The 23896-nt window shown below is 53.8% G+C and overlaps 1 protein-coding gene across 1 annotated transcript; it reads left to right on the forward strand.

Moving 5' to 3' along the window:
• The first annotated feature begins 13358 nt into the window (after window positions 1–13358).
• LOC103545867 (DNA dC->dU-editing enzyme APOBEC-3A-like) lies at window positions 13359–17754 on the forward strand. The gene is given in 5 exon segments (XM_070599196.1): window positions 13359–13494; window positions 14376–14427; window positions 14430–14522; window positions 16239–16527; window positions 16956–17754. Coding segments are annotated over 5 exon segments (675 nt in total). The 5' UTR covers window positions 13359–13465; the 3' UTR covers window positions 17168–17754.
• The last annotated feature ends 6142 nt before the right edge of the window (window positions 17755–23896 follow it).

Genomic DNA, 23896 nt, shown 5'->3' on the forward strand with positions numbered 1-23896 from the left:
TCTGGTTCTCCTGCATTTGCTTTGTTTCTTGTCCTGTGTATTTTGGTCTACCCATTGAATCATGTAGTTTTTTGGTGCTGTGTTTCTTTTTTTTCTCCTTATTTATTATTTGTGTCTCTGTTCTGCTTTTTTGTTTAGTGTTTTCCATGAGGTTTGTATTCAAAATGTCATAGATAAGATAGTCTGTTTTCTCATGGCCTCTTATTTCCTTACACTAAACTAATTCAGTCCGTTTGCTCTTCCCCTCCTAAGTTGTTTTTCTCACATCTTATTCCATCTTGTGTTGTGAGTTTGTGATTAAAATGACAAGATTATCTTCATTTTTGGTGTTTTCCTTCCCTTTTTCTTTAATGCTATTCTTGAATATTTGCTAACCTGTTCTGATGTATAGCTACAATTATCTGATTTTGTCTACCTATTTGTCTCCTTACTCTGTGCAATGTAAGCCCTTAGTCCCTTTTTTTTCAGGTACAAGGGCGTTTGTGAGGATTTCTTGTGTGTGTGTGTGTTGGGGTAGGGTCTTGTGGCTGTGAACTCCCTTAGCTGTTGTTCATTTGGGAAAGGTTTTATTTCTCCGTCATATTGGAATGATATTTTTTCTGGTTAGAGTATTCTTGGCTGAAAATTTTTGTCCTTCAAATGTTTGAAGATGTCATTCCAGTCTCTCCTAGCCTGTAAGGTTTCTGCAGAGAAATCCGCTGAAAGCCTGATAGGGGTTCCTTTGTAGGTTATTTTCTTCTGCCTTGCTGCCCTTAGTATTCTTTCTTTGTCATTCACTCTTGCCAGTTTCGCTACTACATGCCTTGCAGTAGGTCTTTTTATGTGGACATATTAGGAGATGTGATAGCCTCTTCCACATGGATTTCCATCTCCTTCCCTAGGTTTGGGAAGTTCTCTGCTATTATTTCTTTGAACAAGCTTTCTGTTCCATTCTCCTTTTCTTCTACCTCTTGAATACCTAGCATTGTTATGTTGCATTTCCCAATTGAGTTGGCTATTTCTCGGAGACTTTCTTTACTCCTTTTTAGTCTTACTTCTCTCTCCTCCTCCATCTGGAGCATTTCAATATGTCTATCCTTGATTATGCTGATTCGCTCCTCTATGATGTCCACTTGATGTTCAGGGAATGCATATTTTGTTTTCTCTCTTCCATGTGTCTTTCATCTCTGATATTTCTGATTGATTCTTCTTTATAGTTTCAATGTCTTTTGGGAAGTAGCTCCTGAACTCGTTGAATTGTTTCTCTATGTTCTCTTTTAACTCATTGAGTTTTTTGATGATATTGATTTTGAATTCTCTGTCATTTAGATTACATATTTCTGTGTCCTCAGGAATGATTTCTGTGTGCATGTCATTTTCTCTCTGGTCTGGAGATTTAATATAATTTTTGATACTACTGGAGGGCGTGGCACTGTCTTTGCCCATCCTAGTATTATTTGGTCTCAGTTACCACCTGTCGCCAGTGGGTGGGGGCCAAGAGCTACGTATTCTGAGCACTCTGCATTCTGCTGGGATCGAGGGGGCGAGGCGGATGGTTGCTTTCTTCTGCATGCTCACCTGCTGCTCTCGCTCTGCCCTGGTTCTCTGCTCTCCCGGGGTGTTGGCTTGATGGAGTCACCCCCACCTTGGCTTTCAGCTCTCTAGGGGCTCTCCCTGAGGCTGCACAGACCCTCAGGCTCCTTAATCTTCCAGCAAACGAATGTCCCCTCCCTTGTTCCTTCCTTCTTGGAGGCCACTCACAGTCCCCAATCCAAGTCTGTTGGGGAGGGAGCGAAGTTTTCTCTTGCCCTGTTCCACCTCCTCAGAGGGGGGCTGCAGCCTCTCCACCCTCCATCTTATGGCTGTGAGAGTCTCAGACGTCTTTTGTGTTGTGTTTGGATGTCTTCTGTTGGAGTACGGATGTCTTTTTCCTTGTATGGGGGAGGGTAGAGATTACCGGGAAAGCTTACTCCACCACGATGCTCAGAAATGATGTTTTAAAACATGTATTGAAGGCTGAAATCAAATCCAACAATTGTGTCTAAAAGACAAGCTATAATTAGAGATTTTGAGAAATATATATCTTAGTTCTCTAGGAATGGAATCCTCCTGAGAATGTAGAAGTACATCATTCCTTCCAGACAGTCTTCCTTTTCACTTTCTTCAATGACTTCTTGAAGGATTTTATTATCAGACGGTTTCCACTGTGCTCATTTTCTGCAATACCAGATATTCATTGAATGTGTCGTTTTAATGACAAAATTTTTAATATTTTAAACATGGCTAACACAAGTTATGGTTATAATAGAATTAATCAGTAAGCAGGAATTCAGGGCTAGTAGTGTGTTCTCACAGCTGACAGTGACCTCCTGGGAAACAAGATGACCTTGTCTCGGGTACCTGTCTTCTTGGTCATAAGATCTTAAATGAGGATATTCTCTCTGTACGTTCTGTAACTTTTAAATCCCTTTTGACATAGTTTTGGTTATGCCACAGTCGACATTCTGAAAGGGTAGCAGGCCCAAGGATTTCCCAGAGGCCTAACATCTGTTTCTAGAGTTAGACGGTGAGCACGCTTCCATCTAGTAGTGACGGGAAATACTGATGGCCCCAGAGCCTTTGCAAAGGCAGGAATAACAGGGTTTGGCAACACACGCAGAGAAGAATCCAGAGAGACTCCCGAAGCACAGGCCCGGAGCCTGGGGAGTCGGGCTGGAGGCGCCGACTTGGGGGCCATGGCAGAGCAATCACAGGTGGGCTCCGAGATGACCCCAGTTCCTGGGGGAAGGAGCCAGAGAGGGCGGGGGCCTGGGCTGTGCTGGAGAACACCCAGAGAGAGGCCAGGGGGAGAGGAGCGGCCCTCGGGGGTAGGAGTTGCCTTCACCAGCTGGAAGCCCAGGGAGTAGAGAAAAGAGGACACTGCCTGGCCACTGCCAGGGTGGGGGGCCTGGGCTGCCATGGACTCCATCATCCTCAGTGTCCGTTCCGGATTCTGGGCTCTGTATCTTCCTGTCTCCATTCCCACTGTCATTTGCATTCTCTGTCCCCAGGAAGCTCCCCTTGGTCTCTGAATCTCTATATATCTGCAGACGGAGGGTCTGCCCTGACACTTGGTGGGCCCACTCCTTCCCTGACGTGGTCACATGCCCCCATGTGCACACACACACCGTCAGAAAAGGGACCTGCCTGTATTTCCCCCAGGACTCACCTGGTGCCAGGTCTCTGCATTGCCTCGGGTCGCAGGGCCCAGAGTTCCACGGGATGCTTAGAGTCTCACACTGTGTCTTCCCTGACGCCAGGGCCCAGCACGTCACAAGAATCGCCCAGACCCAGATATGGTCAATGTGGGTTGCAGGGACGAAAGCCAGGAGGAAACAGACAGGTCCATTAGTGGGTAAGCAGTCAGGTGGCCCCTCCTGGGCACTTCCAGAGGCCAGGAGCAGGCCAGACTGACCTCTGTGCCCTCTAGGGCCCAAGCCCAGGGCTTCAAACAAAATGGGCGTGCACTGAGCAGGGTTGCTTCACAGAGCTGGAGGGCAGAGAAGAGACCCTGGTCTTGGAATTGGACAGCCGCCTTTACCCCTGGCTCTGGGGGGACCGGGAAGGAACGCTGGCTGAGTCCCCTGTCTTCCCTGGTCAGGTCCTGCCCAATTCGGTCATCTAATTGTTGAATTAACTGTGGGTGGGAAGTAGTTTCATTGCCGTTGAAGAGGTGAGGAAATAGCAGCACTGACAAGTGGAGCAATGACATCCTCAGCGTCACTGAGACTGTGAATGCCAGAGTGGGCTTTCACAGAAAGATCCAGAAGGCTGGAAAGCCTGTGCTAGGTCACTCCACCACAGTGCCGCCCGGATGCTCACAGGACACATGCTTCAATTGCCGGCCCCTTTCTGGCTTTGCCCAGGGCTCCCCATGAGCCCAAAGCCAGACCTGCACAAGGACCCCCTCCCAGGACCCGTCTACAGTGCAGTGTCTTAAAGAGCGAGTGCTTTGTGACAGTCGATTAAGACGTCTCTCTACAGAATCCCTCCTTCCTCTCCTTTGCAGCTTCCTGCTCCCTGCCTCTCCTCACTCAGGCGTCAGGCCCCTGAAGGGCCCCAGTTTGGACAGCTAGTGTGGAAACGCTCTCTAGAGAGGAGACAGAAATCAGCATTTTCCTGAAAACGCTTGGCTGGGCACTGAACAAGTGCTGATGTCGTTATTTCAGGTGCAGTTTTCAGGGGCTCCTCTGCCCCGACCTGACCAGACTCCTGTCGCCTGTCTCTCTGGTGCGTTTCTTTACAGAATCCTGGGGACAGGAGTATGGTTTACTCTATCATGTTGGGTGGAACGGGCTTTGGTGACCACTTTCCGATGCAGGGCTCTGCCCATTGTCTCTGGACCAGTTCCATCTCCCAGGGATGGATTGACAGGCAGTGCTCGATTGTCCATGTGGACTTTCGTGTTAGCAGTCCGTAAGTGACAGGTCTTTGTTTAAATTGTGGGTATTTCCTTCATTAAGGAATTTGCATTAATCTTGGTTTAAACTATTGCGTTAGAATAGGATGCATCTTGATGACTGAGTTTGCAGAGGTCCTGGAGCTGGGTGCTGAGGTAAGTGCCTTCAGGAGTCTCACCTGGTCCAGGTCCGTGTGGAGGAGATGAAGGTGGGTGGGGGCAGCGGGGAGGCCCGGTGATGCCGGGGTCATGAGCCTGATGCCACGGACGTGGGTGCTTCCTTCGTGGAGGGATCCACCCGCTCTCCGTCTACTCCCCTCCCCTGCCCCAACCTGTGCACCAAAACTTCTACAAGCTTCTGCTCTGGGCTCCACCCTGTGCTGAGCCCAAAGTGTGAGGTCCTCACTGTGCAGGGAGGAGGGGGTGAGGCGCGCCAAGGGAAGAGGAGCCTGGGTCACGGGATGAATGCCATTGTTGGGCTCACAGGATGCTGGAGATTTCCCCAAACTGCAGTGACAGATTCTCAACCGTAAACCGAGAAGTCAAGCAGGCTGTGCTAGTGCAGCGAACTTGGGCGGGAGTGTGATGGGTGCACGAGGGCCAGCGGGGTGTGGCTGGGTTCACAACAGCTGGCCCTGCAGTGGGGAGAGCAGCGCCCTTGCCAGGATCTCCTACGTACTGGGCAGGCATCTTGCCAGGCCCCAAGGAAGTAACCAGAGGGAGCACTGGGAGCCAACAGGACTGGCACTCTCAGACCAGAGGCTGCCCCAGGACCCTTGTCCAGAGTACTTTCCCTCTGTCCAGACCTATCCTCACAGGCACAGCAGGAGGGGTTGCTGGAGCCTGGCGTAACACTGGTCTGGTGGTGCCACCCTGGGACACTGTGACTAGTTTCCGCCATATGGCTCAAAGGCACAAATCCCAGCAGAAACGGACCCCACCTGACCCCAGGTGGAGCCTGAGCAGCTATGGGGACGAAGGGGCTGGAGCTCTGTGAGACATCTGTGAGCACTGAGAAGCTTCTCCCCTGAGGGTCCCAGGACTTGGAGGTCCCGCCAGCTGCAGTTGGGCTGGATTAGTCACCTTGTTGGGCAGGAAGCCCTTGTCCTGGTCTGGCGGGACCCTGGAGTCGCCATCTGGGAGCTCCACCTCATAGCACAGGTAGGTCTTGCATGGCCTGTTCACATTCTGGAAGTTCTCAGTGAAGGTGTTTCGTCCATCAGGCGTCTGGACAAAGGTGAGAGAAACGCAAAGACACCTGGCTCCTGCAGGTGCCACTCAGTTCTCTTCGCTCTGCCCCACACCCCTTCCCTCTCCACCCTGAATTCCTTCCCCTGTGCCCACGTTGCAGCCAGACCTGTGGAGGACTGGCTTCCACTCACTTTGCTGGAGCCACCAGGCCTTCCTCCCTGACACCACTGGGGCCCCTCGGGGCATCAGCACTGTCCTTTAATCTGGGTCTCCCCCAGGAGCAGTGCAGGGGGCTCAGCGCCTCTGACGGGGCCCTCTCCCTCTGCTCTTCAGAGACCCAGCAGCCTCATGTACCATCAAAGCACTTCCCTGGAAGCTGCTGAGTGTGTGATGCTGGGCCCCACCTCTTCCTGAGCTCAGGCCATTCTAGCCACCCTTGGGAGTGGCACAGAAGCAGGAACTTCTCTGCCCCAATGTCACACCCTAAGTCCTCGAGGACAAGTTTAGGTTTTGGTTTCTCTGTTCTGACCACAGCCCTACCTGGATCCCTCCTGGACTGACCAGGGGATAATGAGGTCTGGGGAGGCAGTGGTCCCTGGGAAGCAGGGACCAGCAAGGCATGAAGTCAGAGGACAGGTGTCCATACCCTGAGGAACGCCCTGGCTCAGGACACAGAGCCCCAGCGGGCAGGCTCCAGGCACCCATCCGGCATGTCCCATAGCAGCAGCACAGGCGTGGCTTGGTCCAGGGTTCCTGGGGCCAGCTGGAGGAGGGGCCTGTGGGGAGCCAGTGGGGAGGGAGCAATCGGGTCTGAGAGGCAGCCAGCCAGCCTTTACCCCTCGTCCTGGAAGGGAAGTGGATCAATATGTGCTGAGCTCTCCTGAGGAGCCGGCCAGGTAAGGACAGCAAATTGGACACGAAGCCTTCACTCCCTCCCTGGTTACACGGAGGTGAAAAGGACAGCTCCCAGAGGGGTAGGACAGCCATGACCACACAGAGAGTAGATAGATGCAGGATGGCCACCCATCTGAGAAAGGGCCTTACCTGTGCTCCTTTCTGTCCACCTCACGCCCTGAGGAAAGGGGGAGATTTGTATTCCAGCCCCAGGTGGGACTCTCAGCTCAATTGGCCATGTGTGTCCCTGAAGGGCTGCCCCTCTGTTCTGGGACTCCCCCATCCTGGCTCCTCTCAGACCACCCTGTCCTGTCCTGGTGCTCCATCCCAGGGGAGGTACCTTCCTGGGAGGGCTGGACTGACCCCCGAGCCCTGCCCTGGGTGCCTGCACTGACCCCAGGCTGCTCACCTCCGGGCTGGCCTCACATCCTCAGGGTGGAGGCCCCAGCACCGTGTCCATGCTCTACCTTCTCGGGCTGGCGCCCCTCCTCGTGGACAGACCACAAAGGCTGTGCAGGAGCATTTTGGGGGAGACCAAGAAGGGGCTTCATTGCAGGGAGAACGCTTTGCTCACCGGGCATTCCCGGGGGATGTGTTGTCCGTCTCCCCCACTTCTACCTCCGTAGCCACCTGTCCAAGTCTCCTCTTCTGGAATGTGCCCCAGCACCTCCTCACTCCCCATCCCCACATCCCAGCCTGGCTTGATCACTGCTGGGCTCGTGCTCCCTGCTGAGCCTGCTCATCCCTCTGTATGCAGAGAACCTGGTCCACGTGTCTCCATGTGCGGGACGTCAGTTCTGCACTGAGTGACCAGTTCATGGGCGGCTCAGAGAATCCGTGTCCTATGAAGACTCGAGGGGATGTCACGTGTAGCAATGTCTTCACCTTCCTCCAAAGGTTTCATGTCCTGAGTCACGTATCTGAGTCCCCGCAAGAACGGGCAGGTGGCTGAGGAGGCGTCACCTTAGACCTGGGGGGAGCCCCCTCTCTGGGCTCCGACCCCTTGTCCTCCAGGAGCCCCCCCATCCACCCGCACACTCTGGACCCTGACTCCCTCTGGCAGCAGAGGCACAGTGCCGAGTGCTCCCTCCTCCGGTCTCCCTGAGACCAGGGGAGGACGCCGGTCTGTAAAGTCATCCACAGGCTGCTCATGAACCCCGGGTCCAAGTTGGCCCTCGGCACCGCTGATATGATGAGATGAAAGCAGGCCGCGTGCGGTCCACGCAGTAACAAGTAAGACAGAGAGAAATCCTGTTGTTTCGAGGGGATGACGGTCCCTGCCCCCATTTCTGCCTCTGGAACATTGAGTGAAAATGTGAAAAATGCTCACATCTTGCTGGAGTTCCCACCAAAGCATGAGATGGTGTCAGATGGACAGAGTGGACTGCGGTGCCCCCCGTGGCTCAAGGAAGGGCGGTCGGAGGAGGGTCGCCCCCTAAGCAGGGTCAGGTTGTGCCTGGATTTGCCTTGTTCCCCCATCAGGAAAACTGGGAACAGGGCGAGGTACCCTGATTGGAGCCCACACTGGAGCCAAAGGAACCAGGGGACCTGCAGTGTCCCCTCAGCCAGCATGCCTCTGGGACAAGAACAGATGAGCCTGCAAGCGTCTTGCATCCAGGCCAGGCTGCTCTGTGTGAGGTCTCATCTTTGCCCTCTGTAGGTGGCCTTGCTTCCCTAGAGCCAGGACAGAGGACAGGCTGCCTGTGCCCAGCCCAGGGTCTCAGCAGTGTTCCCAGGCTGTGCCATGTCCTTTCTTCAGCACCTCAGGGCTCCTGTGTCATCGGCAAAGCTCTGAGACCAAGGGCCTCTGAAGAAGGGTGTTACTGGGAGATGGGGCCTAGGGAGATGGGGGCCTGGGGTGCTAGGGAGATGGAGAACACGTCTGCATGGACTCGAACCTGACAACACTGAGGGTCGGGTCCCTTCTCCCAATGTAAGACCACCTGGTTTACACACAGGCTGCCCCCTTTGCCCAGAGTGACTGCACATTGTGGATTTTTGGTCACTTGCTTCCAGGAAGGAGGGAGGGCTGCTGACAGAGCCCAGAAATGGAAACCAGGGGGCAGATCTGACGAGCTTCCTCCTGAAACCCTCTCGGGAAGTGTTGACGTCCTCTGATTTCTGGCAGAGCTGAGATGGGTGTTGGGTGTGTCCAGGAACCCTGAGGAGGTTCCCCTCTGTCGTGTGCCCGAGCGTGCGCACGTGTGTCCTGTGTGTCCGTGTAGGAGGAGCGGCAGAGCCTGTAGCGTAGGCACAGCTGTGTGCAAGCCCCATTTTTTTGTCACATAATCTGGCTCCTGAGGTCCCAGGCACGTCCTGAGGAGGAAGCCACCTGATGTCCACGCCCCAGAGCTCAAAGCCCGGGATGGAGGCAAGATGTTCTGCCTCACCACAGCCCCGGGAGGAGCAGGTGTTGGCTGTGATGGGGACACGCTGGCGTCCCTCTTTCTCCTCCCCACCACGCCTTCTCCGGGCTCAGAATCCTCCTGCTCAGCCCCAGTGCTTGCCCCAGGCCTCCTCCTCTGCTGGATTTGCATCCTGACTCTGACGTACCAGTGAAGGGACCCTCAGCCTAGAACAAACACTGGCTGATTGGCTCATAGTATTGATATTCACTTTACCAGTGCACCTCTGCTCAGACAGACACAGATACTCAGGGAGAGGAAAACCTCACAGCTCCGTCCAACATACCCAGTTTTCCTGGCTCCTGAGATGAGCCTCAACCCCTCCCGCACCCCGGGCCCTCCTGCGGCGTCTCCGAGTCCTCTGAGGGAAGCGTCCCGAGGCTGTTTCTGTTCCTCAGGCTCTGACGACCTGATGTTGTTCCGGAAAGCTGTGGCTGTCACCTGTCCCTGAGTCCCGGGCCAGTGAGAGTGTGGTTCTGTCCTCAGAGGGACCCTCCTCCTGGGGATGACGACCAAGGCCTCAGGTCTGTGAGCACCTGGATCCATTTCCACATCCATCTCAGCTTCCTCTGTTGTGCATACAGTTGGTGCTCAGTGTGTGTGTGAATTCAATGACCTGCAGTGACCCCGGGGGAGACAGAAGGGTCGGGGCTGGGAGGCAGGAGTCTTGCTTCCCTCCTGGGCTCTCAGAAGGAGACGGTCGCAGCCAATTGTCATGGCTAAAGTGTGGTGGGCATTCCCTCTGTGCTGGGAAATATTAGCTCGCACGCTCCCTGTTTTTCTGTTATTTATGGCATCTTCTGCTGCACAGAAATTTTCATTGTCATAAAGTCAGTGATGCTGTCAGGACCCAGTCCACCAGCCCCTGCTCCCTCAGCTCAGCTCCCGGTGCTTGTCTTCTCCTTCTCCTCATGGCTCCAGATGGCTGCCCACCTCCAGACATCACATCTCATGCCAGGGGGAAGCAAGAGGATCGGGCAAATCCTAGATGCTAGAGTCTGTATGAGCTCCTGGTGGATAAGTGTAGTTAGCTACTTTGAGTGTGGCTGATGAGAAACCCACTAACTTACAATTTCTATTGCTGTTTTCATTTCGAGGCCCAATTTGTCCTCCTCCCTCTCTGAAGCCTTCCTGCCCACCTGCCCCTCCTTCTGGGTGACCCCCCACCACCACTACCCCCCACCCCCCGCCAAGGCCCTTCTCTCTGGGGGTGGGTCCTGTCCCACCACACTCCTCACCTGTCTGTGGTGCTCCTCACCTGCGGCCCCATTCCAATCACTGAACCCTCCTCCTGGGCGGTCCTTCTTCCCCTGCAACCCCGCCCCCCTCCCCCCACTGCTCCTGCCTCCCCAGTGTCTGAGCAGCTGCTTGAGTCTTTCCCGTGAAAAGTCCCATGGGCATGCGTTAGACTCAGAAGGATGTGGCCCTGAATCTGGGCCCTGCCTCCTTCCGGCTCAGGGACCTTGGACTTGACTTCATCTCTGGGCCTCAGGTTTCTCGCCTGGAACTCAGAGACGATGACAGCGACGGACTGTGGGGGCTGTTGTGATAGTTAAATGACAACGTATATGTCAGGGCTTAGGAGAATGTCTGAGAGTGAATGCTCAACGAATGATCCTGTTATCATAACAAGAAAGTGGGGAAATCCATCATTCAGTGAACCACTCCACCCACAAATTGTCCACCATGCTTCCAGCCCATTCTGGCTCCTACAGTGTGCAGCAGGACACTGGGGGAGTCGGGGTGCACACGCAGTGCTGGGGGTCTCAGGAGAGCAGTGAGGCTGAGACCTGGGACAGGGTCAGTTCCTGGGGAAGGAGCCAGGGAAGGGACGGGCGTCCAGGGCTGTGCCCACGGGAAGGGGCCAGGGGACAGGAGCAGCTCCCAAGAGGCTGGCAAACACAGAGGGGAAGGGAGCACAGCCCTGGAGCAGGAGGACAGGCAGCACAGACAGACCAAAGTGCCTGGGATACAGAGGGGCCCCCCGCCCGTCTGCACTGCTTCCTGGCTCTGTGACCTGTGGCTTAATTGCTTAATTACAGCTGGTGGTCCCACCACACGATGTCCTGTGGGAGCTCAGGAGCTGCGTACCTGACAAAGACTGGCCTGGCACAGAGCTGTTAGCGGGCGAACAGGCCCAACTGCTTTCCTGATCCACAACACGTGTGCACATACACACACACGCGGGCACACACACACACACACAAACACACACACACGGTGACATGACAGAAAGAATCAGGCTCGACCAGATCAGAGGATGTCAACACTTCCCAGGAGGTTGCGAGAAGAAGCTCATCGTCAGATCTCTCCTTGGTTTCCCTTTCTGGGCTCTGACTCAGCCCTGCCTCCCTTCCTAGAAGTGAGTGATGCAAAAATCCACAGGGTGCAGTCACTCTGGGTAAAAGGGGAAGCCCGGGTGGATAACAGGTGGTCTTACACTAGGAGAAGGGACCCTACCCTCAGTGCTGTCAGGGGCAGGTCCATGCAGAGCTGTTCCCCACCTCCCCAGGGCCCAGGTCTCACCAAGCTGCCAGGCTCGGAGCTCTGCCCGTGACACGGGGGCTGCATCAAAGAGGGCAGCCAGTTGTCAGCAGGGAGCAGAAGGTCCATGGTGACATGGGCAGGCTGAGGTGTGGGGAGCAGAGAGCAAGGAGGTACTCGGAACATTCCAGAATTGTAGACCTGGGAGCTACTAGCTGAGAAGGTGGACTGGTGGGGAGGTGTCCTCCCAGGGACACAGGAGCAAAACGCTGTCCCTACACCGGGGCCTTGGTCGCCCTGCCACATGCTCCAGCGCCTTCACGGTCACAGCTTCAGGGGCGCATTTGCTGGGGAGGGCAAGTGAGGCAGGATGAGCCCCGCGAGGTACTGGGGCTCTGGCCATAGGAGCCACCTGGGGAGGGGGGAGCAGACATGGGGCTCTGCCCTACAGGGCTCCCCAGGACACAGGCTTTGTGCACAGGAGACCCTCCCCATGACGCCTGCAGCGGGGGCCTCAGAAGCCCTGTGAGGGATGAGGGACTAGAGGAGAATTTGGGGTGAGAGGAGAGCTTGCCCTAGATCACGGTGACATCCTTCCCCCGGGAAGGCAAGACCAGGGGGACCGTGTTGGGGAAATTCTCAGGGACCCCGGGCCTGGTCTCTACAGGCCCAGTCATTGTAGACATGCTGCAGAGACGCTGCTGGATGTGCAGGTGTGCTGTGTATGGAGACGGTGACCTGGGCAGTGTGGGCGCTGGTCAGGACACACAAGACTCCCCAGACACGTTCTCACCCAGAAAAGGCCTGCAACAAAACGGGGGCTGAGCTCCCCCCAGGGCAACGATGTCAGGTTAGAGAGGACCAGGTCTAGAGCAGAGAGGAGATGGGAGGGGACTCTGCACAGGGTGGGTTGGGAGGACACCCTCCTGTCGATCCATGAGGAGGGGTGCCCACCTGAGAAGGTGGGGACACTGTGCTGAGGTCTCCACCCTGAAGATGTGAGGCCAGCCTGGAGGTCAGCAGTCTGGGCCCAGTGCAGGCGCCCAGGGCAGGGTTTGGGGGCTGGTCCAGCTCTCCCAGGACGGGCATCTCCCCTGAGAGTGAGCACTGGACCAGGACAGGGTGGACTGAGAGGAGCCAGGATGGGGGAGTCTGTGGGACAGAGGGGCAGCCCCTCGGGGAAAAGCATGGCCGGCTAGGGCTCAGGGTTACATCTGGGGCTGGAATACAAATTGCCCCCTTTCCTCAGGGCCTGAGGTGGACAGAAAGGAGCACAGGCAGGGCCCTTTCTCAGGCGGGTGACCATCCTGCATCCATCTGCTCCCTGTGTGGTCATGGTTGGGCCGTCCCCATTGGGACCGTACTTTTCTCTGCGTGCAACCAGGGAGGGAGTGAAGGCTCCCTGTCTACTTGCTGTCCTTACCTGGTGCTCCTAAGGAGAGCTCAGCACATAGTGGTCCCCTTCCTTTCCAGCATGAGGGGTGAAGGCCTGCTGCCTGTCTCTCAGACCGGATTCCTCCCTCCCCACTGTCTCCCCGCTGGCCCTTCCACACAGCAGGTGCCAGAGAACCTGGACTAGGCCATGCCCTGTGCTGCTGCTGTGGGAGATTCAGGATAGGCACCCTGGAGCCTGCCCGTTAGGGCTCTGTGTCCTGCACCAGGGCCTTCCTCAGGGTATGGACATCTGTCCTCTGACCCGCTGCCCTGCTGGTCCCTGCTGTCGAGGGACCACTCCCTCCCCAGATCTCATTGTCGCCTGATCCGTCCAGAAGGCTTCCAGGTAGGACTGTTGTCAGAACAGAGAAACCAAAACCTAAACGTCAGCAAGGGCTTAGAGTGGGACATTGGGGCAGAGAAGTTCCTTCTTCTGTGCCACTCCTGTGGGTGGCATGAATGGCCTGAGCTCAGGAAGAGGTGGGGCCCAGCATCACACACTCAGCAGCTTCCAAGGAAGTTGTCTTGATGGTATATAAGGTTCCCGGGTCCCTGAAGAGCATCATAGGAGGAGGACACCGACAGTGAGCAGGCAGAGGAGCAGAGGACACAGAGCCAGAGACAGTGAAGGGACTGCGACATGGAGGGCAGTGCAGCGCCCATGGCCAGGTACCACCCATCCCCCCAGCACTCCTGCTCCGGAGCCCCCTCCTCTGGGTTCACTGATGGGGACTCGCCTGCTCCCCTCAGGGCTCCTCCAGACCCCCGGGGGCTCCTCCTCTTCTCTGTCTGTCTCCTGCTGGCCCATCTTCGGTCCAGCTGTGACCCCTCAGCTGATGCCCAGTCTGCTTGTCCAGCCCGCATCCCCCAGGCTCCTGGGGTCTCCTCCTTGCTGGTCCCCGTTCCTCCTCTTCCTCCAATCCCCTCTGAAATCTATCATTTCTGCTTAGGCATCACCTCTGAACTGTGGGTTAGGAGGTCACTTTCTGCTTTAGGATTTGAATTTTGTTAAGGACACACATTATTTCCACAGGTGAGAAAAACGTTCGATGATTCTGTGAGGAGCATAGTCTCTGGCATTCTCTTTCCACCGTGTTCCCACTCTGGACTGTATTTGGCCCCGATGCAGCTTGTGGCTCAACTTAACCCTGAGACAAGAGGAAAAAGCCCCAGTGGGTCCACTTCCCGCAGGGGAGTGGGTCAGCGGGGACGGGCTGGGAGGGTGAGGCCAGGAGAGGTGACCCGGCTACTCCAGGCAGAGGGAGAGGGCCACATCGGAGGCGCTGAGCCCCCTGCACTGCTCCTGGGGGAGACCCTGACTCAAGGACGGAGGCTGATGTCCCCAGGAGCCCCCAGACGTTGTCAGAGAGGGACGACCTGGTGTCTCCAGCAAAGGGAGTGGAAGCCAGTCCTCCATGGGTCTGGCTGCAATGTGGGCACAGGGGAGGGAGCTCAGGGTGGAGGGAGAAGGGGTGTGGGGGGCGGGAAGAGCACTGAGTGGTCAACTGAGGGAGCCAGGTCTCGTTGGGTTTCTCCCACCTTTGCTCCAGACGCCTGATGGACAAAGACACCTTCACTGAGAACTTCAAGAATGTGAATTGGCACGCAAGGCGACCTATTTGTGCTATGAGGTGGAGCTCCCGGATGGCGACTACAGGGTCCCGCCAGACCAGGACAAGGACTTCCTGCACAACAAGGTGACTGACCCAGCCCAACTGCAGCTGGCGGGACGTCTCAGTCCTGGGACTCTCAGGGGAGAAGCTTCTTGGGGCTCACAGGGTGTCCCACAGAGCTCTCCCTCCTCGTCCCCACAGCTGCTGCGGCTCCACCTGGGGTCAGGTGGGGTCCATTTCTGCTGAGATTGGCAGCTTTGAGCCACACGGTAGAAACTAGTCACAGTGCCCCAGAGTGGCACCACCAGCCAAGTGTCACCCCAGGCTCCAGCAACCCCTCCTGCTGTGCCTGTGAGCATAGGTCTGGATAGAGGGAAGGCAGTCTGGGACAAGGGTCCTGGGGCAGCCTCTGGTCTCAGAGTGCCGTCCTGTGGGCTCCCGGTGCTCCTTCTGGTCACTCCCGGGGGCGCCTGACCGGACCCCAGCCCATTACTTAGGAGATCCGGGCAAGGGCGCTTCACCACACACTGCATGGCCGGCTGCTCTGAGCCCAGGGACGCCCCGCTGGCCCTCGTGCACCCATCACACTCCCGCCCAAGGTCTCTGCACCTGCACCGCCAGCCTGACTTCTTCTCGGTTTCTGGTGGAGAATCTGTCACTCTGCAGTTTGGGCAAATCACCATCCTCTGAGCCCAGGCACCTCTCCCCTTTGCTCTCCTCACCCCTCTCCTCCCTGCACAGTGAGGACCTCACACACTTGGGCTCAGCACAGGGCGAAGCCCAGAGCAGAAGCTTGTAGAAGTTGTTGGTGCATGGATGGGGACAGGGGAGGGGAGTAGACAGAGAGCGGGTGGATTCCTCCACGGAGGAAGCACCCATTTCTGTGGCATCAGGTCCATGAGCCTGGCAGCACCCGGCCTCCTCGTTGCACTCCGCCGGCTCTTCTTCTCCTCCCTGTGGGGCCGGACCAGGTGAGGCTGCTGAAGGCACTTACCTCTGCACGCCAGCTCCAGGAGCTCGAGAAACTCCAGTCATCAAGATGCATCTGATTTCCTTTTTTCTTTTGCTGAGGAAGATTGGCCCTCAGCTAACACCTGTGGCAGTGTTCCTCTATCTTGTTTGTAGGACACCACCACAGCATGGCCACCGATGAGTGGTGTAGGTCCTTCACCCAGGACCCAAACCTGGGCCGCTGAAGTTGAGCATGCCAAGCTTTACGACTTAGCCACGGGGCTGGCCCTATTTTAATGCAATGGTTTAAAAATAAAAATTAACACACATTCCTTGATGAAGGATTGCAAAGAATGTAAATGAAGACTGATCAGAGCCACCCCTGAGGGCCCAGCAGTTACAGCTCAGCGCGCTCTGCTTCGGCGACCCAGGATGGTTTCCCGGTTGAGAAACCACAGCACCCGTCAGTCAGCAGCCGTGCTGTGGTGGTTCACGAAGAACTAGAAGGACTTACAGCTAGGAAATACAGCTGTGCTCTGGGGCTTTGGGGAGGAGAAATAAAGGCTGGTCAGTGTCAGTGCTGTGGGGATCCACAGAGAGCTGAGCTGAAATGAAGGCAGCGCTACGGAGCCGGCCCTGTGTAAAGTGGGGATGTGTGTTCACCACGGAGTGTTGCATTGTGTTTGATCATGTAAACACTGCATGGACATCTGATTCATCTTGATGCTGAGGTGGGCGCCCCGCCCCTCTAGTTTTGTGCTGAGGCCAGTGCCTCCCCTGCTCCCCCGTGCTGCCCTCCCCCTGTGCACAGCAAACGACAGAACACTTTTCTTCTTCTTCTCCACTCAGGGTGGTCACATGGCCGGGCCACCCCGCCACGCAGAGATGCGCTTCCTGGACCTGATCTCTTCTTGGAACCTGGACCAGGATCTGTGCTACAGGGTCACCTGTTTCATCTCCTGGAGCCCCTGTGCTGTGTGTGCTCAGAGACTGGCTGAGTTCCTGCGGGAGAACAGCCACGTGAGCCTGCGCATCTTCGCTTCCCGCATCTACACCAAGGGAGAGAATGGAGACTACAGGGAGGGACTGCGCACCCTGCAGGAGGCTGGGGCCCAAATCGCCATCATGACCTCAAAAGGTCAGCACTCCTGTTCTGGGGATGGGGTCCAGGGGCAGGGAGAAGCCTGTAGGAAGTTGCTAGAAAAGGATGGGCAGGATGCAAATCCCTGGGGGAGGAGCCTTTGTCTGTGGCTTGCAGGGGTGATGCTAGACTCTGGAAAGGACTGTGGGGCTAGTGGAAGGGAGAGTTCAGGGAGGCGAGCTGGTCCTAGGGAGGGAAGGGAGGTTGGGTGGAGGTGCAAGAAGGATGTGGGGCTTCCAGAAAGGAGGAGAATTGGGCTGGCTCAGCTTCCAGTTGGAAGAAAGAGTTTGACGGCTAAGTTCCTGGGGAGAACAGAGAAAAGAGGGCAGTGAAATTGATGGGGAATACTGTCCCTAAGAGTCAGCCAGACTCTGGCCCTTGCCCCTCCCAGGTGGGTCTCAGCCTCATGTCCCCTGTCCCTTCAGAGTTTGAGCACTGCTGGAAGACCTTCGTGGACAACCAGGGAAGGACCTTCCAGGCCTGGGATGAGCTGGATGCTGAGAGTCGCTACTGGTCCATGGAGCTGCAGCGCATTCTACAGCCGACTGCTCCTCCCTCCCTGCCTCCCCTCTACTTTCCTCCCTCCCATCCTGTCCCTGGCCCTTCCTTTCACTCACTCAGAGGCTCCTCTGGGTGATCTAGTCCCTCCTGGGTGGCCAGCTCCATGCCTCCCTTCCCTTCTCACAAGCTCTCTGCTTTCTCCCCTCCCTCCTCCTCTCTCCTCCTCCATCTTGGTGACTGCCCCGCACCTGTGTCCTCTTTCCACCTTTCCACTCCCTGCTCCACCCAGCTACAACTGCTCACCCTCGACTCAGGAACAACAAAGGATGGACCTTACTCTCTCTAAAGAAGGCAGGAGCCCTCCACTGAACCACACATCAAAGCACTTTCTATCAAGAAATGCGAACACACCATTCACCACCATGTCCACATTGATCCAAGGAAACCAGCAAAAGCCTCGGAAGCTCCTAAGAAACAGTTTCAGAAAAAAAACCTCCGAGTGGATTTACTTTTCATAACATCTGTCTTAGGTTCCGGATAAACATCAGTAAGACTACACTCAACACTATCAGAATAGTCTTAAATTTTTAGAGAAATAATTATTCTAATTGATTTTAAACCCAGAGCAGTACAGTGAAATACTAAGAATCTAACGCTGATTTTTTTCTCTGTAAATGTATGATGAAGTCCATATATTTAAATAAACACCTGCTAATGTGCCAACTCCGTGCTCTTTCTTAGTGGACCTTCCGGGGGCGGGGGGGGGGCAGTGGTCGCACTATTTCCATCTGTTGTGAGTAACAATCAGCTAAACCCTGTAGGAGGGGAATCTAGAAAACCTTCCCTCATGGACAACCTATCACACTGCTAGCAGTACTGTTTTTGAAATGACCACTGTTTTTGAAAAGGCCACGTGATAAGAGACAGAGAAAGACCAAGTCTAAGAATTGGGAGGGAGCATTTAAATGTGCAGCTAGACGGGTGGCTGGGACTCACTCCAGCCTTCTCCTCGTTCCTAAGTCCTCTGCCTTGGAGAGGAAGCTGAGGGGGAGTTTTGCTGCTCAGAGGATGGCTCCGCCCTTTACGTGCAGGAACCACGCGGAGTCCAGCCCTGGCAGCTGGGCGTCCTGCACAAGGCGTTCCAGGCAACCGGGGCTCCCAGGTCTCTCCTCACAGACATCTGCTGACATGTCAGGGGCCAAACTGTGTCCCAGCCTCACCCAATGACTGTCAAGGGCTGGGGGAGAGGAGTCATTTAGTATGAGACACGGGAGGTATACAGAATGGGGGCATCCTTCAAAGAAAGGATTAAAAACCTTTCACGATGGGATGCAGTCTTTGATTAAGATACAGAAACTTCTAAAAGACAAAATGATTTCAAAAATGGCTACAAAAGACATCTGTTAGCAAAAAGAAAAAAATCTTTGACAGAAGTCGCTTGTTATCTGAACAGGTCCAACTTCCAGAAAAACAGTTTGGATCCAACCGTTCTTTTGAGGTTTTTTTTTTTTTTTTTAAGATTTTATTTTTTTTCTCCCCAAAGGCCCCTGGAACACAGCTGTATATTTTTAGCTGTGGGTCCTTTAGTGGTGGTATGTGGGATGCTGCCTCAGCACGGCCAGATGAGTGGTGCCATGTCCCCGCCCAGGATCTGAACAGGCAAAACCCTTGGCACCCGCAGCAGAACGTGTGAACTTAACCTCTCAGCCACGGGGCTGGCCCCACTTTTGCGTTTTGTACGCGAGACCTGGTTCAAATTTTGAATGTGTCTGTTTGCGTCTGTGTGTCTCTGCCTGTATTTGTCTGCCTCCAGATGATCTAAGTTCTAAAGGAGCTCTATTTAATTGGTTTGGAATAAACACTTTTATAAGTTATTTATAAATGTAATAGAAACTAGCTCAGATGTTTTTCAGGACATGACATAAAATGATCTTTGGTAAAGGCAAACTTGCTTAAGTTTATTGCTTTGATAAAAATAAATATGTTTTCAGAGTTATCAAGTTGGGATGTGGTACAAACATTCTCTCTGTTACATAAGTTGTCAGCAAAACATAATAATTGAGAATAACAGCTGATTTTGTCTGATGTCTCATGAAGGTTTTGTAGGCAATAAAAATATAATTATTGGGAAGAAGAAAACTAAATAGATATGAAGAGGTTTCTGGAGGAACTTTTTAACAATAATTGTGTGTTATGGTAGAGGTACTTAAAACAAGTCAAGATGACGGCTGACTGTCTTAATATCACATTAAGATTTTGAGAGTAATCTAAACATAACTGTTTGGAACACAATTTAAATAGATACAAACTAGAAATAGTTTTGGGTGCAATAATTACGTTTTATGGTGTATGTATATATATATATATATGCTTGAAAAATAGCTTGCAAAATCTTTTTGGTAATTTGAAACTTAGAGTTTTGCTACATTAAGTTAGATGATAAAAATTTGTTGACTATCTCAGCCATTTCCACATAAGATAAAATATTGGAAATTGACTACTAAGCATAGATTTATCTGCCTTGATTTCTTGGCTCAAAGAAACTAAAAGATGCTTGAGTTTATTGATAAACATGTTTTGCACATGCTGAGAAATTTTCTATTAGAAAGCACATGTTTCTAAAAGGTCTATATACAAGGAAAGTAAAATGTATGTTTTCAGTAAAGAAGGTATAAAGAATAGAGATATTTTGTTTGTTCTATTAAGAAAGATAAATTTGTCCTAAAGTACTAGGAAAGAAGAAAAAAGGAAAGAAGGCATGGGACAAATTCTGAATGTAAAAAGTAATGGCAGAAGGTTTGTGGAAGGAAAACCCTGAGGAGTTTTGTGCATGGTCAAGTTGGCTAAGATTGAAATTAATTTAATTTCAGTATCAAAAGTAAGCTGGTACAAAAGTAGAATTTGGCTTCCTCTCTCTCTCACCTATAAAGATAATTCCCTGGGACTTTTGGTCTTGTATTGATAAAGAGGGTAGAAAAGGACTTTTTAATTTTTGAGTAAGTTTACCTAAACGACAGAAAATGTGTGTTTTGATAAAATAATTTCCTACGTTTACAAGGACTGAGGTCCACCTATGACGGGTTGTTTGAGTGTTTGACTCTCTGTGCCTTTGACTGCTTCTGCTGTCATCCTGAGTCAATCGATAGCTAAACATTGTTTCCATTTTACCAAGCGTTTTAAAACGTTTTGATATTTTTGACAAACTCGCCTCCTCCAAATTAAAGTCTTCCTTTTGACTTAAAAAGGAAACTTTGAGAATTTCCCATCAGCCCTAGGACTTCTCAAAGAATTGGTTCTGTCTGAAAAGAGGGAGATAATAGACTAATTAAACTTATTTGGCATGTTAAATTACATGGAAAGCATTATCAAATAAATGATAACAAACCTTCTTGCGTAACATTGTATGGATAAATGTTATTAACACAAATATTTTAAAAATTACATAACCTTCTGAAAATTCTGATCTCTCCTGAGTGTCAGTCATAGTTCTAGTTATTATCTCAAATTGTTTGTGACGAAAATAACCAAGTGTTTTTGTCAAGCCCAGGGGAGGTGGGGACAGTCCATGTCCTGGGACGGGAGGGCTGGGGGCAGTCATCACACGTAGGAGGGCCTGAGGGAGGGAGCCGCCAGCCCTGGGTCTTGGAATGACCGTGGCCCCAAGTCCAGCAGAGAAAAGGATGAGATGTAGCCACAGGGACCAGCCTGAATTCAGGGCAGGGCAGCTGGGAGGCCACCAGCAAAGGAAACGAAAGCTTCTTGGCTGGGCCCAGGCGTGGGGCTTAGAGAGGAACAAGGGCCTGCAGGGACCCCAGGACAGCGCTGCAGCCTCCCTGCCTCCTCCCGCTCTGGCCCCCAGGTGCCCGAGGCCTCCAGGGGCTTCCACCTCCACCCACTGGCCACAGGGCCGAAGGGCCAAAGGGCAGCACAACCCCTACCCATGCGTCTGGAGCAACTGGCTGGTGTCACCCCGTCTTGCTAGACATTGACGTCCTTCACAGCAGGTGTCAGCCAGGGACAGGCACAGACACGCCCCATGTGCAGGGAAAAAGGTAAAACTCTAGAGATTTCCTCCTTCGGACACCTTTCTTCCCATCAAGTTTAGACCTAAGACGCTGGCAGCGTGGAGTTGGGTGGAGGCGACACAGAAGGAACCCCGAGTCCCAGGTCGCCCCTCAAAGTTCCTCCCACACTCCCACAGGCCTCCCTGGACCATGTTGGGGTGGCCAACACCAGTCACAAGGCCGCCAGAGCCATTCCCTCCAGCCCTGGAGCAGAGCTGCCACCACGGCCACTCGGGGATCTTCCCAGTCTCCCCTGGGCTGGTCTCCAGGAGGTCAGGCCCGGTCACCCCTGCATTCCAGGCCCCCAACCGAGGCATGACCCCGAGAAGGTGCTCAGTTCACCATTACTGGTGAATGAATGAGGCATCAGCCTCGCCTTCCCTGGGCAGAGAGCAGGGTTCCAAAAGGCTGAGCCTGAGGACCCTCATCTGGCTTGCATGGTCTCCCAACCTACCGCCCCGCTCCCTCCTCCTCTGGGGGCCGGGATCTTGCCCCGTGGAGATGCGCCCGTATTCCCATGGACCTTCGGGAGAAGCTGGAGCCACACAGGTGCGTTTCCTGGAGCCCTCGTCCTTATGTGCCCAGACCATGGCCCAGATCCTGACTGAGCACGTGACCTCAGCCTGAGGCCCGACTTCTACAGGGACCTCCAGCAGATCTGCAGGAGCTGAGACCCTGCCCACGCCTGAGGCCTCATGGAGATGATGGCTTCCAGGGGTCAGCTGCCTGGCAGGGGTCTGGTGAGGAGGGCCTAGCTAGTCCCCAGGGGAGTGTCCTGAATTAGGACTGTAGGTGACACTGGGGGCGAGATTTGGGGTCCGAGACATACAGGCGCTGGAGAGGGGCATGTGTGGCCGGGCAGCCTCTGCTCCCTCCTGGAAGCTGACCATCTCCTCTCCCACGGAAGTTTGCAGAACGCTGGGAAGACTTTGTGCTCCACCAGGGAGGGCCTTTGAGCCCTGGCCCAGCCAGCACACAGGCACCAGCAGGCATCCTGGGGGGAGGCGCCCCCGGCCCTCTCTCTCTCTCCCTCTGGCTTACTCTCCCCACCTCCCCGGTCTCTGGCCCTTCCCACCCTTTCTGGGGAGACCTTCCTTCTGTGGGTTTTCCTTTGTCTCCCTTGCTCCCTGCAGCCTCTCTTCTGTCCTCCCTGTGCTCACCTCAGCTTCACTCTCTGCTTTGTCCCCAATCCTGTGTCCCCCTTCCATCCCCTCTGCCTCCCTCCCTCTCTCCCTCCTTCTTTCCCTCTACCTCCTTGCCTCCATCTCCTTCCCTCCCTTCTGTTTCCCTCTTTCTCTCCCTCCCCTCTCCCTCTCTCTCTCTCTCCCTCCCATCTAATTGGTCTTAATTTTCATTTCCCTGATCTCTAGGGAGGAGATGAAAGTGACGCTTTTGTTCTAAGCTCTTTTCAAGGGAAATCCTATCTTTCGCTCACTTCTTTTCTTCCTGTGAGATCTGGCTCTGCTGGCCTGCTATTGGCTCTCCTACTAAGTTCAATGGCCTCATTCTAAAAAAATTTGCAGGTCTTCCAAAATACAGAATGACATAAGCTAGCGATGAAAATGTCAGGGGCTGGCCCCGGGAGCGAGTGGTTAAGTTTGCACGCTCCACTTTGGTGGCCCACGGTTTTGCTGGTTTGGATCCTGGGCCCAGACATAGCACTGCTCGTCAGGCCATGCTGAGGCAGCGTCCCACATGGCACAACTAGAAGGACTCACACCTATGTACTAAGGGGATTTGGGGAGAAAAAGCAGGAAAAAAAGAAAGAAAATGTCCCCTTCCCTCTGCAACAACTGAGGGAGAGCGATCTTGCTGTGCCATTGAAATAATTCAAGAGCTAGTTCCACGAATAGGAACAGAAGATTAAAATCTTACATGCACAGAGAGTCAGTCTGGGTTCTCTGTGCTGTTGGACACTTGTGGGAACACTGGTGACCATGACCAAGTAGTGTGGGGTAGTGGTGGGAGTAGGGACGCCGGAGCCAGCTGCCTGGGTCCAATCCTGCCTCCACCCCTTACTGGATGGCGACATCTGGCAGGTGACTTAGCCAAATAATTGGCCTGTGATATGCAGATAATAGAACTTCCTCATAGGTGGTTGTGAGGCTTCAATGAATTTGTTTATTTTATATCCACATACACTATGGAGAGCACCTGACCCAGAGTAAGCATGATTGAAGTGTTTGCTATTACCTTATTATCAGAAATCTGTCTCTGAGAACAGAGCATTAATCATCATCTTGCAAAAGTCGTAGAAGACCCATACACTGAAAACTGCAAAACATTACCAAGAGAAAGCAAAGACCTAAAAAAATGGAGAGATATACCATGTTCGTGGATGGGAGGGCTCCCCATTAAGTTGTCAATTCTGTAGATTGCATGCACCGTCCCAGCCTCAGTCACATTCTCAAAGCTCTGCCCCCTTGTGGCAGCTTTGCAAAGTGTCGGGCTGGCCCAGTGCACTACATTTCCCACAATTCCCTTTCCAGTAGTTTGGGATCAGGATGGGCCAGGAGGGATCCCTGTGTTCTGGCGACTGAGAGGAGGAAGTGAAGCAGCAGCCTTTCCTGGTGTGCTGCGTATTGAGGTGCTGACGTGACTCATCTCCTTGGTGTGAAGCAGCAACTGCAAGGGCTTCCCCCACCTCCTCCTTGAGCTTCTCCGACCCCGGGGCCAGCTGTGCGTCCTTAGCTCCGTGACCAAGGGCCCCAGCAGGACACCCGGACCACTAAGGTCAGAGGCAAGGAGGAACCCATGGTTTCTGTCCATCCCCGTGTGCCCCACAGCTCTTACTGTGGGGT

Source organism: Equus przewalskii, chromosome 29, assembly GCF_037783145.1.
Source record: "Equus przewalskii isolate Varuska chromosome 29, EquPr2, whole genome shotgun sequence".
In the NCBI taxonomy this organism is placed as follows: Eukaryota; Metazoa; Chordata; class Mammalia; order Perissodactyla; family Equidae; genus Equus; species Equus przewalskii.